At 31.0% G+C, this 17759-nt stretch overlaps 2 protein-coding genes across 2 annotated transcripts; one reads left to right on the top strand and one right to left on the bottom strand.

Moving 5' to 3' along the window:
• LOC104732189 (auxin-responsive protein IAA14-like) lies at nucleotides 1580–3598 on the bottom strand. The gene is made up of 5 exons (XM_010451724.2): nucleotides 3191–3598; nucleotides 2844–3073; nucleotides 2339–2474; nucleotides 1952–2013; nucleotides 1580–1842 (listed from the first exon to the last, which is right to left on the bottom strand). The coding sequence occupies exons 1-5, from the start codon at nucleotides 3400–3402 to the stop codon at nucleotides 1805–1807; spliced, it is 678 nt and encodes a 225-aa protein (XP_010450026.1). The 5' UTR covers nucleotides 3403–3598; the 3' UTR covers nucleotides 1580–1804.
• LOC104732188 (peptidyl-prolyl cis-trans isomerase CYP21-2-like) lies at nucleotides 8570–9776 on the top strand. The gene is made up of 6 exons (XM_019233607.1): nucleotides 8570–8650; nucleotides 8751–8813; nucleotides 8891–8960; nucleotides 9275–9322; nucleotides 9424–9447; nucleotides 9573–9776. The coding sequence occupies exons 1-6, from the start codon at nucleotides 8570–8572 to the stop codon at nucleotides 9743–9745; spliced, it is 459 nt and encodes a 152-aa protein (XP_019089152.1). The 3' UTR covers nucleotides 9746–9776.

Below are 17759 nucleotides of genomic sequence, written 5' to 3'. Positions count from 1 at the left end.
CTAAAGTTTATGCAATAAGATAAGAAATTAATTTCTCATTTACGTACAAATTTTCATGTAACCATAATTCAAAAAATTTCTTGAAGAAAATCTAATTTTACGTTATCTTTTGCTTTTATGATACATAATTATATTGTTCTCTTTCTTTGGTTGCATCATTACAAATTTTGTGTTCAAGACCAAGTCTGATATCACAAAAGCATTAACCAAGTCGCCTTGCTCCAATGGTAAAGAGAGAAAAATTCCGTCACTTGGATTCACGTAATATTGGCCACGGAGCTTCGAAATTTAATATGGTTTTTCCCAACCCCAGGAAATTAGTCTTTGGGTCTAGCTAGAAAGCCTTTAGAATCACTACTGAGTTATAAAAAAAAAAATCACAATAGTGTTGATTTACTCGCAAATTTATGTCTGGATTTCTCCGTTTCAATCCAAATTTTCTTCAAATGGATTATTAGTTCCATTTTCTCCGTTTTTTTTTTTTGGTTAAAACGTTTTCATGTATAAAAAGGAAGATACTAAAACTAAAAGTAGGATAACGATTAACGAACATAGTAAAAACTAAGCTTACATTACGAAAACATAAGATAAGATAATTAAGAGTGATATGACTATATATAACCATATCAACCTGACCCATGGTCTCCATCGTTTCGACGTCCTTTATTGCTTTGTTCCTTCTTGGACTGTTATCCATTGCATCTCTCGAGCCTTCTTTGATGGATTAGGTTTTAGATAATCGGCCTCTTTAGGGCACTTCGACTGGACTTCACTTCGACAACGATAATGAATTTTCGGCTTCACCATGGAGCTTCCTAGCGTCTATCACTTCGACTACACTTCAGTTCAACCATAATGGACTTTTTCTGGGTTGAACCCAACTACCCAAGTGTCAGATCCAACAGAGCTGCAAAATTTTACGTTGCTACTCTTTTGTTCATGTCATTATCAGTTTATTGCACCTTAGTTCGCGGTTTACTATTTTCTTTACAATAAACCGATCAGGAATATGATAAATTTTCTTAATTGATATAAGAGAAATCATTTATAAATAAAAGAAGAACTATATATATAAAAAAAAGTTTCCTTATAATAGAGGAAAAAGGGTGCCACAAACATAATGGGGATGAATTGCAATACCCATGAACATGCACATGCTCTTGTTCCCTACTGCCTTCATGGGTCCTGAATTTAATAAATTCTTCCAACATAATTAGAGAATAAAAGAGTAAATTGTGTTACGATGTGGATCCTAAGTTTCACCATTAAAAAAAAAATTATAACATATTATGTTTTCCTTGTTTTTCCAATTTACTAGTGATAAAGGAATTCAAAGTATTTTTTCTTTTCTGTTTTTGTTTTAGTTGATAGAAAACAACCAAAAGAAAAAAATGAAATAAGAAAAAAATCTTTTGAAACAAAATATGATTAAATATCCAAATACTTTTAATAAAAAAATTTATAACTACTACAAATAACTGTTTTACCGCTTTGTTTCTATCTCCTTCTCCCCCCACATCGATATGATAGTCTAGGCCGATCGGTGTCCGATACGATTGCTTCCACCGATCAAACTGAATTTTCTTAAACTGATATGATTTCAACTTAAGAGATGAAACATAAACACATACATATTTAAACTTTTGACTTCTGATCAAATACCAATTTGTGACTTCTTTTTCGTAAGCAATTCTATTTCCCTATATACTCCTTAATATTAAAAATTACAAACACATATGATCACAACAATACAAAATATAAAAAAATCAAGAATCCATTATTGTCCTCTTTCTTTTTTTTTTGTTCAGGATCTGTTCTTGCACTTCTCCATTGCTCTTGGAGCTGAAACCCAATTGGGTAAAACAAAAGCAAGAACCATATATTGGATTTATGATTTTTTAAGGAAAAATATATATGACACTCAAAGAAACGAACAATGAACAAACCGTACCAAGGCCAATTGCTTCGGATCCTTTCATAATGCGCAAACGTTTGCACGACTCTACAAACATCCTGAAATCGATAATATGGGTTGGTGGCTAAAAATAGAAATCTATTGAAAGCAATATATAATTACAATAGTGAAAAGAAATTGATGTGCCAGCTACAAATGAGCTAACATATAAAATTTAAACATCTTCTTTCAGTTCTGTCCCATGCCAACTTGTGCGTATTTATAACACATGGATTTTGATTGTCCTTTGGTATTTTCTAATGATTAATATCAATAATAATGGTCTTATCAAGTTACGTTAGAGAATACTTCTTATATTTTGGATGGAAAATAATTATAAAGAGTAAGGCAACTATTGAAAGCAAGAGGATAAAGGAAACTCACGGCCAGGGGACATCACCAACGAGCATCCAGTCACCATCTTTGTCCTCGTAGCTTGGAACATACTCAGAGCTGTTCAACAGATCCATCACTTTACTCTCGTTCATGAAATCTATCATCCCTTGTGCTCCATAACTCTCTTTAATTAATCCATATCCAAAAGTTTATCATATTAGTTTAATAGCAAATAAATAGTACGACCTCACTGCCGACAGAAAAAAAAAAAAAATCAAGAGTATTGACTTCAACTGTTTGTATTTAAATATTTTGAGTTTACATGTAAATTTAGGTTTTAGAAAAACTTAAAATCAAATTCTTTATCAAATTTTTTTTTTTGTAAACTATTTTACAAAGTGTAAACGCTAAAACGTCATGTAAACGTTTAATTTCCGTTTGAAACTAACAATTTGTGTGTGTATGTAAGATGGTAAAATATTATATAGACGTACATCGTAAACGCAAAAGCAAAAAATATAATAATCTAAGACCTATGTTTGTAAATGCGTACCCATGGTAAAGGAGCTGAACATTTTGGCCAAGGCATCAGAGAGATCCTTGTAGCTGTTGTACATCTTAAGGTCAACCTTCCGAAGATAAGGAGCTCCATCCATGGAAACCTTCACAAAGGCTACGGTTCCTCCAGCACTGCTCATTGCCTCATCCGTTTCGCCGTTCTTCTGATTAGCCATAACATTTTTACGGTAGTTCCTCACAGGTGGCCAACCCACCACTTGTGCTCTACATACAATATAACAAACATAGACCCAATAATGTTATCATGTATGCACAGATGTCGTTAAAAAGTACTTTTAGTCTTCTTTTGAGAAATCTTGTAAATGTCTTAACAGAACTTACTTAGCAGGAGGCTTAGAAGGGTCTTTGAGGAGAGTCTTCTCTTTAATAGATCCAGCAACATTGAGATCCCCATGTCCTTGTTTGTTAGATTGAAGATTGAGTTTGAGATCAACGGTCTCAGAGAAGCCTCTCTTATTTCCAACACCCGACTTGGCCACGGTTTCAGTGCCTCCGGGGAGCCCAAGGCAGAGCTCCGTTTCCTTAAGGTTCATTTCTTCTCTCTTTCTTTGTTTTTGTTTCTTTCTCTCGTTATCTCTTTCTCTCTCTCTATTTTCTTGTTGGAGGTGAAGTTTGATAAGAGGGGAACAAGAAAAGGGGAATGAGAGAAGAGTCGATGATATAAGGAAGTGAGAGAGACTATAGCCTATCGGCGGTAAAAAACAATCTGCGTTAACCCGAGATTAATTACTCTGACTTTCTGTAAGCAATCATTTAGTTGGAATAAAAACAAAGAACAATAACAATAGAGAGGAGTGGTGTATTGCGTATTTTATGTGCATATAAAAACCCAACATTTTCTTGATATGAGGATTCCCAACACGTGGCCTTCTCCTAGATGTTATTATAGTAGGTTTTAGTAAATCTCACCATTTCTTGTCAAAAAAACCTGAAAAGTCTAAATTACGAATAAATAGGTGATAGATGATTATTGCGCCAGAGCTAAGCGTAGTGTAATGGAATGATAAAAGACGACCTATTGAAAACTGGTTCACGTCGAAGACAAATAGACAATAATATATGTCGTGGTGATGATTTTTATGGGTTGTAAACTTGTAAATAAGTTTTTTTTTTTTTTTTTTTTTGACATAGCATATTGATTGTCAGATGAAAATGGAAACCATAGATGGTGACAGTTGGGGTGTCAACAAATAAGTATCAATTCATGTTTCTGTATATTCAACAATATATATATATATATGTATATAAATATTTAAAGGAAAAATATGCTATAATATGAATTCTTTAGGGTTAATTAACTAAATACCACAGTTTTGAAAAGTATTTAAGAGAATACCACAGCAACTTTTTTTATTAGGAAAATACCATAGGGCCCACGTTTTTTTGGGTGTAAAAAGACAAAATCACCCTTTTTAATTTTAGTGTAAAATTAAAAAGTCAAAGAGTTGGTGATATTTTTTAAAATAGCATGTCATTTCATTTTAATTTTAAAATATAAACCCTAACCATTTCATTTGTGAACCCAAACCGACATATATTTTCGTTTTAATTGTAAAATCGAAACCCTAACCATCTCATTTGTGAACCCAAACCGACGTATAAACCCTAACCATTTCATTTGTGAACCCAAACCGACATATATTTTTGTTCTAATTGTAAAATCTAAACCCTAACTATTTTATTTATGAACCCAAACCGACATATATTTTCGTTCTAATTGTAAAATTTAAACCTTAACCATTTTATTTATGAACCCAAACCGATATATAATTTCGTTCTTAAAAAAAATAACATGATATTTAAACGAATAACTTGTAATATATGTAATGGGTATAAAAGTAATTGTAAATGGAGAGAGAGAAATACACTGTACATTTGTGGTAGTTTCTTAATTAGTTTTGATTCTTGTGGCATCTACTACATATACCCAATTCTTTACACATATTAACATCTGCATATATTATATACAATGTGATTGTAACAATAGAGAATAAAATACAATTGAAGGAACTATTTCTCATTAAATTAGTTAAACTAAATAAAAAATTAAAAAATGATTTATCAAGAAGGAACAATTTTCTTTTTGTCCGATCCAAATTAAGCAACTAAAAACAAATATGTATATCCTGTTTTGTAAGAAGTCAGATATATATAACCTCTGACTCTGAAGAACTCATCTAGATATTCAACAAAATATCTAATAGACTCATGTATATATTAATTAGATATTTACATTTGTATGAATTCTCCTTCTTGATAAATCATTTTTTATTTTTTATTTAGTTTAACTAATTTTAATGAGAAATAGTTCCTTCAATTGTATTTTATTCTCATTAAAATTGTGACCTTCTTGATAAGGAACTGTTTCTCATTTATTAGTCATCTTACAAAAATGATTTATCAAGAAGGAACTATCTATATATACATTTTGGAAACATTTATGAAATAAATCCTAGAGTTAGAACTTATTTATAATCATGTCATTAATAATAATTTTACAATTTTTTTTTGTTTTAATAATATCAAACTTGGAATCTAACTTAAGAAGAATTTCTCCTATTCATATTTCCAAAAGTATTGGACCAACACCCATTACCATTAAATATTTAATATTTAATTAATTCATTCTCTAAAAAAATGTTGATAATAACGTATTTTCATGTGTTTGAAAATCAAATGATTAAACTATTGATAATAACTTTAATTTTTCAAAAAAATTGGGGACCGAACTGACACAAATTGTTAAAAAAAAATTTACTTCTTCACCGAAGTGTTTTTCAGTAGCTAATATATTAATATATAGATTTTTGATCCCTACTAATAAGAAACAATGGATATAAATCAAACTTTACAAAAAACACTCCACCATTTTAATCGACTTGCACAACTATAAATACAAAAGTGTTAAATGATATAGAGATAAAACAGCCAAAATTACAAAGTCAAATTATAACTCATATAATTATAAAAATAGAATATATTATGTAATACTATTATCTCTACATTGTAAATGAAAAAGAAAAATCACAAAAAGGTATATTTGTTGACTAAATTAAATTTAATGAATAATAAAGATATCCACTACATGTAGAATATATTATGTATATAATAAATCACTACATGTAGATAATGGAAATTATACACTACATAATGTATTGATGTAAAACTATAGATTATAAAATACAAAATATATTATATACATATATAGTTAATAGAATAAAGAAATTTTATTTTATATTTCTAAACAAAAATATATAGTCTCGCGGTGTACTGCGGGTGAATATCTAGTTTCTTATTATATTTCGTGTTTACAGTTACACTTATCCATGACCTTTCGACTAAGATGACTCTGTTTTTCTTAGATAACTGAATTGTATAAACTGACGTATAACAAGTCTGACATTAAAAATGATTGATATCACTATAGTTTGTAAGTGTGAATATAATGGGATAACACATTCTTTTTTTTTTCTTCTAATAATATCTTTTAATCGATAAAATTTAATTAATAGCTAACTTTTATTACATGGGATTAGTTGATTTAATGAACTCGAATAATACAGGTTTAATCTTGCTAAATTAATTACAGTACACAATATAATTTTCATATATATTTCAATTTTTTTTATAAACAGATATATTTATTTTTTCAAAATTCTATAAATTAGTTTAGACTCGTCGTTTTATCATAATATACATAAATATGTATGAGAGAAATATATGTATATAGTTAGATATATATCTATATACGTAACAGAAAAAAATATTTGACGTAAATTTATCAATCTCAAAGATTCGTGAAATAAATATTTAGGTTCTAAAAAACATGTGTACTTCTATCAACATGTCTATTAATGTCTGTATTCACTTCTATGATTAATGCTTTTTCTTTTCTTTAATTGCCTACCAATTTGTTAAACGTTGCCTCCATTGGTCAACTGTTCACGTATCACATCACATGTATAATTGTATACAGCAAGTAATATTGGGTGGTAAAAATTCCATTAATTGTATTTGGTCAACATTATAATATGGTTAGTCGTATTTGGTCCTCAATGGCGTTCATATTAATTCCTATACTTTCGAAGTCAGCATCCGTTAAAGAGTTATGACCAACTAGTTTAATCCTAATAAATTAAGTAGTATAACAAATAATTAATGATGAAAACAATCTTTGTAAATATTTAACTTCAATTTGGACCATCTCCTCTCAACATCCTCCTTATTGTCCGTGAAATGATGAGGCAATTTTGGGAAAAATATGCTTGTTCAGTTGTCGATTAAATCATTATTAAAGTGCGTAGTTAATTTTAAAATAAACTTGTTTGCCGAACCTTCCAATCATGTGGTTCAAGTATAACCCACATGAACGTATAATATATCCGACGGAAAGGGCGGGTTAGTAACTATATTTATTTGCATGCTTAATTTACTTTTTTCTTAGTTTAGACGTATTATAGTCATATACCATATCATTGAATCTAAGTTAATCATTAGATACCAAAAAGGAGAATAAGAATAAATAAAAAATATAATGAGCCGTTTACAACTTATATAAAATTAAAGTGCACATGGATTATACTGGCGACCTCAAATACTATAACTAGACCACACCCATTGTTTTGTGGTCATCAGGGGATGATTATTATTTTGGAGATAAAATGATGATTACTTTTGTCTTCAGATTACCTTATATATAAAACTCTCAACGATACCTAACCTAACCTTTTTAATAACCCAATAATGGATACTTTGCTTAAACAATATCCAGCAAAAATTGATATTCCAATCTGTAGACAATATTAAAAGTAAACATATAACTAAGTATTAATAAATCAAGGTCATGTCAATTTAACATTATCGGTGTAAAAATATAATTTGGATTATGATCAGATTTAATGCTATGGTCAGATTAAATCTGATTATATATACTTCTTCTTTTTTTTTTGTCAGTAACATCAGTTATATGTGTTTTGGATCCATCAATTAATTGTGTCATCACTAGAAAAATCATGCACCATATTTCAGTTTAGCATTAATACTTAAGACCACATCGAATAAGTTAAACTACATTGGAGATCTCTGGTACAATTTGTGTAATTTGTTGTTTTTCGATTTACAGAAAAATTTAATAAACTTTTTGTCAAACACTAGGCTATGAGCTTTTCAAAAAAATGGAACTAATTTAATTACTGTTAAATTGATGAGACAATTCAACAAAGACATATATATATTGCTTTTGTCTTTCCCTTCTTCTTTTTTTTTTTCTTTTGCTAACCAGAACAATCTAATTACCAAAACGATACTAACATTTGAAATCGTTAGGCCATCTTTATAGGGACATCTTTATGGGTGATCTTGGGCTTAAATTTAATCAAAATAATCTGAAATTGGGCTTAGATCAGAAAACATGTTCTTATTTCGGAACTGTTGTTGAGGGTGTTCTTCTGTCACGTGTCGCGGTATTGGGAAGAAATATTTGGGGGTCGAGAGTTTTATTTCGTTTCTTTTCTTTGGTTTCATCGAGCTATGGTTTACATTTCCAGAGTGAACAAAGAGCGATTTTTGTGCCGATCTCTTCGTAACCGTCGCCGCTGTCTCGTCTGTCTCCGGCGAAAAGCCTTTAATGGGGTTGCTGCAGATTCATTGGACTCAAATCCAAAACTAAGAAGCACGAACCTACTTTGATTCGTACGTATTATGGCGATTACGGCGACTAAATTGGTATCCCTCACTCTCTTATGGATCCTCGTCCTGTTCGTCACACTTGCTCTCATTCAGGTTAATTTGATATTCTTCTTTTTAGTAGTTTCTTGATCTGGGTAACTATGGATGACTTACGTTTGTGGCTTCAATGTTTCAATTTTGGCTTCTTAGATAAAAATTAACTGATGTTGCGGATCCTAATGTCAGTGAGCAGATTGTTGATGCTAAGATTAATCAGGTGAGGTTCAGAACCTTGTTTGGTCTGTAAAGGTTAGATTCAGGTTTTTCTAATTTGGGGTTTTTGAGATTTTTGAGGTGGGAGAGGATTTAGAAGGAGTAACTCACAAAGTTTACTTTGACATTCAGATCAATGGTTCACCAGCAGGTAAACAAGTTCCCATCTTTTTCTATTTTAATTTGGAGTTTGAATTTTTAAGGTTTGATTTTTATATGTGAATTTGGGTCTATTTGGTTGTTTTTGATGCAAATAGTTGATTGAGGATGTTTCAACTTCCGGAATTAGCTCGGTTGCTTGATCATATAAGTGGATGCATTGTGTAACATGAAAGTATTAGTCTTAGAATTAGATAGTGATGTAGCTTACGGTGGTACTGTAACTGTTGGTTTGTAGCTTTAGAAACTTTCTGCAGCTCATGCAAATAGAGTTTATTAGTAATATTTGGATCTTGTCATGTACAGGGCGCATTCTCATCGGTCTGTTTGGGAAGATAGTTCCTAAAACTGCAGGTAATTTTTTTTTAATATAGATTGACCAAACCCTTCACATTGTCTTGTCTACTTGTCCCTGAGTTGTTTCTTACTTACTGAATCCCTGGTTTCTTTCGCAGAGAATTTTCGAGCACTTTGCACGGGTAGCCAAGTAACCTTTTGTTTCCCCTTTAAAACTCCTGGCCTTAAGTTTTTCAATCATGCCTTCTTCTGAGTTCTGAGCCAAGAGACTCTTTAATTTGGTTTGATGTTTATCCTCCCGGTGCAGGAGAGAAAGGAGTTGGAAACATGGGGAAATCTCTTTATTTCAAAGGAAGCATCTTCCATAGGATCATTCCTGGCTTCATGATTCAGGGTGGAGATTTTACACGAGGCGATGGGCGAGGTGGAGAGTCCATCTATGGCGATAAGTTTATTTACAATGTTTTGTTGTTTCATTAATATTTGGTATTGTATTATGAATTTTATTGTATGTTTTATAAGTTTGAAATTTAAATGTTATAATTGTAATAAGTTTTATTGTAATATTATATACTAAATTTATTAGATTTTATAATTTTAATATGTTTAAGAATATTTTATTATTAAATCTAATGATCTTAACCATGTTCTCCCTATAACTAAATTTTTACCAAAAGTTCTTAACAAGTGATCTTAGATTATTTTCCTAATATATTTAACCTAAGAACACTAAAAAGTGTTATCCCTTTAAAGATGCCCTAGGTCGGAATTTATGTCATTTAATGCATGGAGTATGACCAAAAAACACTAATAGTATATAGTCCTTGACTGGTAACTCGATCTCCGACCTATATCCACAAGAAAACACATCTCGCATTGTCAAAGAACTATTGAACTGGATCCGGTGAAGATAGTGAGACAAGTCACATCCAATTGGGGAAGAAATAAACATACCAAACCCTCAAAGGCTATGTTTTTGCCTTGTCAACTTCTCTCAGTCCCCCATATGAACCCAGTGTATCTATCACTCCCACCATTCATTTTCTCTTTTATTTTATTGTTTTCTTTTTAGATTTCTAAAAACGTTTCGTTAGTTTTTTTTTTCTCTCTCTCTTGGAGCATCTTATTCGTTGGCCATCTTCCCAACCACAAATCCCTCTCTGCATAAACACCTTTCAATAGATGCAACAACATATGCACTTGTCCCTCGAATTAATGATCCTCATCAAATACTTTTGTTTTCTTCTTAATTGATTAGTAAATGCGTACGATTAATTGTCTCCATGCATATATGAATTGGGTTTTGTCTTTTGAATCTTATCTATTTCAAATTCTAAAAACTCGAAGCTGTATATATGGTGAACTTCTGTAGTTTGTGGATACTACTGAAGTGGATATAATATGATGACGTGGATCTATTTTTCAGTGTGGTAGGCTTCCGCTTGACTTTTAGCCACTTATATATGTTCTTGTGGTAGTTGGCATGTATATCGCATTTAGTTGATATAGCGTACTGTACAAATGTTATCCTTTTATTGTTTTACTTATGTCTAAGCAAATGTAATTCTTACAAAATATTTGTGTGACTCATCTATGCTTTTAGTTCCAAAAAGGGTAAAGGTGCGGAATTTGGGATGTATGTATACAAAAATATTACCCACACATTATCCAAAAATCGAAACGAAATATTTAAAATATTTTGTTTATACATTTATAAATCCCCCTAGGACACCAGAAAATATCTACACCTAAAGTCCCCTCTATAATATACAATACATTGCAAGATGATTTCAGCTTCATCAGATCATTTCTCCCCTCCTTCACTTTTACCAGGATTCCACGTACGTCCTTCATCAGATCATTTCTCTCTTCTTTCACTTTTACCAGGATTTCACATACGTCAAATGTGAGGGCACATTATCTTGCTCGTTTTTTGAGATTTTTAGTTTCAGAATTATCTTTTGTAAACTATTATCTTCCGGTTTGAACAACCAATCTTGGAGTTATCTTCTAGTTTTATTGTTTGGTTGACAAAAAAAAATATACAGTACATTGTTTGGTTTAGTTGGTTGAAGGTTTATTTATATAAAAATTCGCTATATGGTATAATTTAGAATTTGTGATATTTTGGTAGTTTTTAAAAACAAAATAGAAGTTAGCATCTTTTTTCCAGAATTTCTTTAAAAATCATATATCATAGATCTTTTTATATAGAATAAGCAACTTAAATAATTTAGTTTGTTTGTCCAAAAAAAAAATTTATAAGTTTTAGTAGCATGCATACACTAAAAAGTAAAAGGATGGATGTCATGGAGTTATAAAAATAAAATAAAAAATAAGAAATAAAAACAATTACTTCAAAATAATTTTGAAGTTAGTATTACAAATTTTGTTTGAAAAAACCCTATAATAATGATTCTATCTAACTAATAATTAGAAAAGGAAACACATACATATGTACAAGGTTTAGGCATGATTCTGCTGTTTTCTGTTTTTCAATATATAATTTATCTCGGAAAAAGAATTGCTCAAGTGTTTACGTATGTGCACCATTATATTCGACAGTTTTGTTTGCCACGTGGAATTTGGAAACCAACTGACAAGATTAGCCAAGGTTCAAAATACAAATCAAACCATTTTCATGCAACTAAACATAATAATTCGAACTGATCTTCAGCATCAATCGGCGCCATGAGGTTCTACAAAATTGCTATGCGTTAGACAAATAAATGAGAGGCATATATAAGTATAAGACCGAGAAAACACATATATTCTTGGATCCTTAGGCACACCTAGAAAATGTTATCAATGGTTTACCACAAGACACAAATGCATATATGGGGAGTCCAAATTCATGAAAACCTAGCATATCTTTTTTTTTTGTTTTTTTTCTTTGAAACTTTTACATCGATACCATTTTGAATTCACTAGAAGAATACATAATGGGAATGAAAAGGAGAGCATATATGAGAGTACAACAGCTGAGAGTTTATATAGATATATGTTTCCAAAAGAGCGTTCCCTTCAAATTGCAAGCTCAAGGTGGTGGACTTGAAACTTGAATAAAGCGGAACCACGTGCAAAAAGAATCCTCTAGTCTGATATGGACTGTAGGATTTCCGGTGGGTTGAGAATCAAGAGAGAAAAGCTTCCCTCGGATCGTTTGCCTGATTTTCCTCATGATAGCAGTTGAAGAATTGGAAGATGAATTGTGAATACGGAAGTTCCTCTCCTTCCAGATCTCATAGACAATCGTTTGTAACAGGAGTTTACAAATAATGTTAAGCTTTCTCGATGGAGACTGAACCCATAGAACCTAGCATATCTTTGTGAACGCATTACGCATAGTTCCTAAGTTCTATCTGCTTAAACGAAAACGTTAGACCACTTAAAATGGCGTTAGCAGCAAAAACAATCCACGAGGCACGAGGTACTAGCTAGTGGCTAAAATTCGAGAAACTGCCTATGAACTACAAAAATGAAGGAATGGTCAGAAAAATCCATCCTTTTCATGTTCTTAATAGTGACGAATAATATAAAATAAGATGACATGATAAGACATATAACATACCACTCGTAAATTTAGTACAAATAAATAAATGTTCAGTATAGTATTGATAAGGCAAGACTAGACAAGACGAGACAGGTCCAAACAAATTAGTGAATGATTGGTAGGACGAGATTTATGAGATGGTCCGGGTTATAATGATAAGCCATTTTCATGAACATATACGTGTTGTTTTAATATGATATGCAAATCTCTTGTGGTCTCTCCGGTGACCACAACAGATTTCATTTGACCATGTGATCTTCTATATAGCAATCAATTCACGTTTGGTATACAAAGCCCTTATATATGCCAAACAAAACAATTAATTCTTACGTCCACCAAAATTAGATTTCAAACCAAGGTTCCAACTAATTTCAAGACTAACGTCCATTAGGGTTCATAGTTCATAGTAAATTAGTTATCAGTTATCACGTATTGGAAGATAGGTTAGTAGAAAGAGATCGTATAAATATTCAAATTAATTCATTACTTGAAATGTTATTCTTCATCATCCGAGAAAAAATATCATAAAGGATGAATTCATTAAATAAAAAGTGGTTCGGATCCTTTATAATACCCGATTGCATCTCGTCTTCAATTGATACCCATAAAACAAAACGAGTACCTTGATATACCTGAAGCCAAACTAAACCCATAACGCCTTTAACATATACTATTTTCCTGTGTTTAATTGGATAGTTCAGGTGTTTTCAGGTAATTTGAGTTTATTTCGATACAACGTAAACCAAACCATAGTACTCCATAGATTTTACTTATCATTTTACTATTTCCATTCGATCACAGGGCCGGCTCAACTTTTTTTGGGACCTGGTACCCAATTTTTATTTTTTTTCCCCAAAACTAAGGTTATAGTTGCAAAATTTCAAACTTAATGATCCTAAATTACAAAATATCTAAAATATAGGGCCTAAAACCTTGAAGAAAAAAATTAAAAATTCAGGAGACATGGTGCAAAAGCACCTCTTGCACTGGGTCAGCGCCGGCCCTGTTCGATCATATTCAGAGTTTTCAGGTATTTCGACTAATTTCGAGTAGTTTGAAACTTGGATAGATTCACATTAAAAATACTCGTACCAAACAATATTTGAAAAAACTATTGATTCATATGTCCGTTCCTCAAACATCTTCACCTAAAATTAAAGTATTAAATGATTTTTTCTTTACACATTTACATATTTTTCCTCTACCAATATTATTCCTCATCTTGGAAAAAATAATCTAATTTTAAAAAGTTATAATATGAAAGTATATATGAACAGACAAGAATATGACATTTCAATAAGTGAATATTAATGATAGATTAGCTACGAATTTATAAAGTTGATTTCGATTCTTATTATTTCCTTAGCAGAGATTAATATTTGTATTCAAATAAGTTCTTTTTCTAATAGCTGATATGTTTATTCAAAAAAATAGCTGATATGTAGCGACGTAATTACAACATCTGAAATGTTTAATCAATATGCTGCTACTCCGTCACATTATGCAATTGTACTAACAGTTATATTTATTGTTTAGCTAGTGATTCAGTTAATTAGAATCACCTGTTCCAATAATAAATATAGAACATCACCAATAGTGTTCTTGTAAGTGAAGTGAAGTCCTCATTTTGGACCACTTTTAAGTTTCTTGGATCTGAAATATGTGAATAGAAACAACGCATTAATTAATCATACTTACATCAAAGTTTATATTGTTGTTTTTCAATATTATTTAATAATTAAAAATTCCTTACAAAGTCAAATTTTATTTTTATATCCTAGTGGTTAAATTTCTATTATTTGAAGATTAGTGTAAAGTAATAAAAAGGATTATAATGCAGAGAATTATAAACAAGGTCCTACATACGTTACAAACCATTGACATAATTAAGAGAATCTGGCACTGATAATATGATTCTTATTGTTGGTGGAACCAGAGACATCATATCACATGGTTATAGGACCATGGTAGGGGCTGACCATAGATAGGCACCTCCCTTTGCTTAAACATGTTTCAACGTATTATATACTTCTTCAGATAAAATTTCATATATTTTTTAATGACCGTGCATGGTGTAAACCACAACTTACATTGTCAATTTATGTGGAAAACCTGATATAAACGAGAGCCGGCCCTTGACACAGGCAGGTGAAGCACATGCTTGTGACCTCTAAATATTATATTGAATATTCGGCCCATTTTTCTTAAAAACTTCATTGGTTACTAGTTACTACTGGTTGAAAGGTAGGAGAATAGTTGTAAGGGTGAAAGGTTCGAATCTTATCTACTCATTTTTGTGGTTTGCATGTTAAAAAAAAAAAAAATATTAGGGGGTGTTATTGGATTGAGGATTTTAATAGATTTTAATTAACTCAGGATATTAGTGGATTTAAAAGTCTAATGCATTTGTGTAGACTTTATAATGCATATAAGGTGGATTTGAAAGTCATTGATAATGTATTTTTGGTGATTGTTATGGATTTTTTAAAAAGTTATTGTTAGAAAAAAAAATATATATATCCATAAACTGTGTTATACACCAAAATTATATTAAATTAATAACACCCAGACTTTTACACATGTCATAGAAAACTTGAATTAAACTGTATTTGTTTTCAATCCAGATTTTTGGTGTAATTAAAGAACCCAGATGTCATGAACCCAGAAAAAAAAAATTAAAGAATACAAAAAAACACAGATCTGATGAATAAGTGTGATTATATACAAAGGGTTTGAGGAGGAAGAAACAGAGATTGAACCCAGAAAAAAAAAGTGTGATTATATCATAAACCAAAAAAAAAAGTTATAGATCATGAACCCAGAAAAAAAAGTTAAAGAACACAAAAAAAAAGTTCTCAAAAATAATACATATCTGATGAATAAGTGTGATTATATAAAAAGATTGAGAAAAAAAATCAAACAATAATATGTCAAATGCTAGAGATCCATCTAAAGAGAGGAAAAGAAAATGAAATGATTGAGAAAAGTGTGGTATTGTGTTTGTTCATATTTTAGAAGCAAAGTACGTTGAAATCCAAAATCACACAAAATCCAGTAGATATTGAATAACACTAGATTTTAATGGATTTTTAAGAATACCCAATTGAATAACACCTGATTCTTAAATACATCAAACTCCTTTAAAAACCACAATCCAATAACACCCCTTAGTGTATAATTGGCCCCAAAAAAAAAAGCTTGTGGCCTTAATATTTTTAGAGACGGCTAAACACATAACTAAGAAGTCATATATATGCAAATAAATATATAGATTCAAATTCTACTTTACAAATATACTTCAAAATAAACTTTGCTGTCTATATTCAATGTTACAAAGACATATGATTTTAATTTCATATGCGTTTATAAAACATGAGGAGTACTTTGACTAGACATGAAAGTACCTTCCAAAGAAATCTTAGACTCGTGAGTCGTGTTCAAGTTTGTAGCTCAATGCTCATAGTCATATAATATTGCTTCCCAATTTATAATGGATGTACAGTGTTTGAAAAACAGACACATTAGAAGAAGAAAACGAAATTAAAGAGAAACTCTTATAAATGTTTACGTCGATTTAGTATATTACATTTTACCCTGAAGAAAGAAAAAACTGATTTTGTCGATCATTCCAAACTGTACAAAATTCATACGGCCTTTTATAAAACTAATATGGCCCAATGCAAAAATCTAATATGGCCTTTTATCCTCTGTTTGTCCCAAAAAAAAAAAAATGTAAGATATACTATGTTAGCATTATTCCAAATACCTTACCTTTTGTTTTCGTTTCCGTATATTTTTTTCTTTTCTCTTCTGAAAAAAGGTTTTCTTTGTTTTACAGTTAAAATCAACTGAATTACAAATGTTAAACAGATCAAACTTCGTGCCCAATATACATGAGGATTAGGTCTACTTAGATGAACCCACAACATTTTTGTTGAAAACGTCTTTTAACAATTGTCCTTCTACTTGCCCTTGGGCAGTTGAGCCACATCAGTGAAATAAGAAAGACATACTTTTTTTTTGGTTAATGTTAAATTTATATCAATAAAAAAAGGTCTACATTGTACAATGGAAACCCAAGAACACACCAAACTCTAGAAAGAGAGAACAATGGAACAGTTTAAAGATAAATACTAAGCTTAAGCTAGATTTAAAATCTAGCGAGAGATACAACCAAAATAAAAATCAAGTAGAGAGTCAATAGAGAGATCCTCCGGCAAGAAGTAAATGAGACGAATGCGCATGATGCGGTCAATGAAAATCCTGGTGGCAAAGACGGATGTTTGTGATGCTGAGAAGATTCAGTGATTCCGCTCCTTCCAGATCAAAATTCAAGCTTCTCTTGCAAGATTCAGTAAATTACAACTTGCAAGAGAAGCTTGAGAATTTTGCTAGCACCCAACTCGTTGCCGCCAAAAACGTAGAAGGAGGGTTCGGTGATATACGCCCCGCGAGATCAACCCATATAGCCTTTGAATACTCGCACTCAAAGAATAAGTGGGCATGAGAGTCCAGATCCGACTCACAGAGGACACAAGATGAAGAGACATTCATTCCCCATGTCCTGAGTCTATCTCTGGTCGAGGACATATCTTGGTGGCTTACCATCGGTTTTCTGTCAGTTAAGTATCTATCTATGGATTATGGTAAATTATTTTAAGTACTCTTTTGACAAATTTAAAACTCTTGGAAATTCCGTCAGTTATTCCTCACTTTGAAACTTGTTTTCTTTTTAGTCTAAGCTAAAAGTGAAAATAGACCAGATTGACACAAAATTGAAAAAATATTGCTAGATTGACACCCTCCGTTATAGGAAAACTAGATTGACACAATGTTATGTTTAAATTACCAAAAGGCCAACTAAAACTGAAATAGGAAATAAAAAATATCAAATTAAATACTAAATAAAATCTAATAATACAAAAAACATAAAAACAAAAC

Source organism: Camelina sativa, chromosome 12 (genome assembly GCF_000633955.1).
Source record: "Camelina sativa cultivar DH55 chromosome 12, Cs, whole genome shotgun sequence".
NCBI lineage: Eukaryota > Viridiplantae > Streptophyta > Magnoliopsida > Brassicales > Brassicaceae > Camelina > Camelina sativa.
Note: the sequence above shows the minus strand (reverse complement) of the source record. Positions and strands in the feature narration are given on the sequence as shown.

Excerpts from the sequence above, each read along its gene's own strand:
- LOC104732189 (XM_010451724.2), bottom strand. The coding sequence starts at position 3,402 with ATGAACCTTAAGGAAACGGAGCTCTGCCTTGGGCTCCCCGGAGGCACT. Across the intron at positions 3,074-3,190 it reads CCTTCTAAGCCTCCTGCTAA|AGCACAAGTGGTGGGTTGGC; the intron begins GTAAGTTCTGTT and ends TATTGTATGTAG. Across the intron at positions 2,014-2,338 it reads GTTGGTGATGTCCCCTGGCC|GATGTTTGTAGAGTCGTGCA; the intron begins GTGAGTTTCCTT and ends TATCGATTTCAG.
- LOC104732188 (XM_019233607.1), top strand. The coding sequence starts at position 8,570 with ATGGCGATTACGGCGACTAAATTGGTATCCCTCACTCTCTTATGGATC. Across the intron at positions 8,814-8,890 it reads TTGATGCTAAGATTAATCAG|GTGGGAGAGGATTTAGAAGG; the intron begins GTGAGGTTCAGA and ends GAGATTTTTGAG. Across the intron at positions 9,323-9,423 it reads GATAGTTCCTAAAACTGCAG|AGAATTTTCGAGCACTTTGC; the intron begins GTAATTTTTTTT and ends TTTCTTTCGCAG.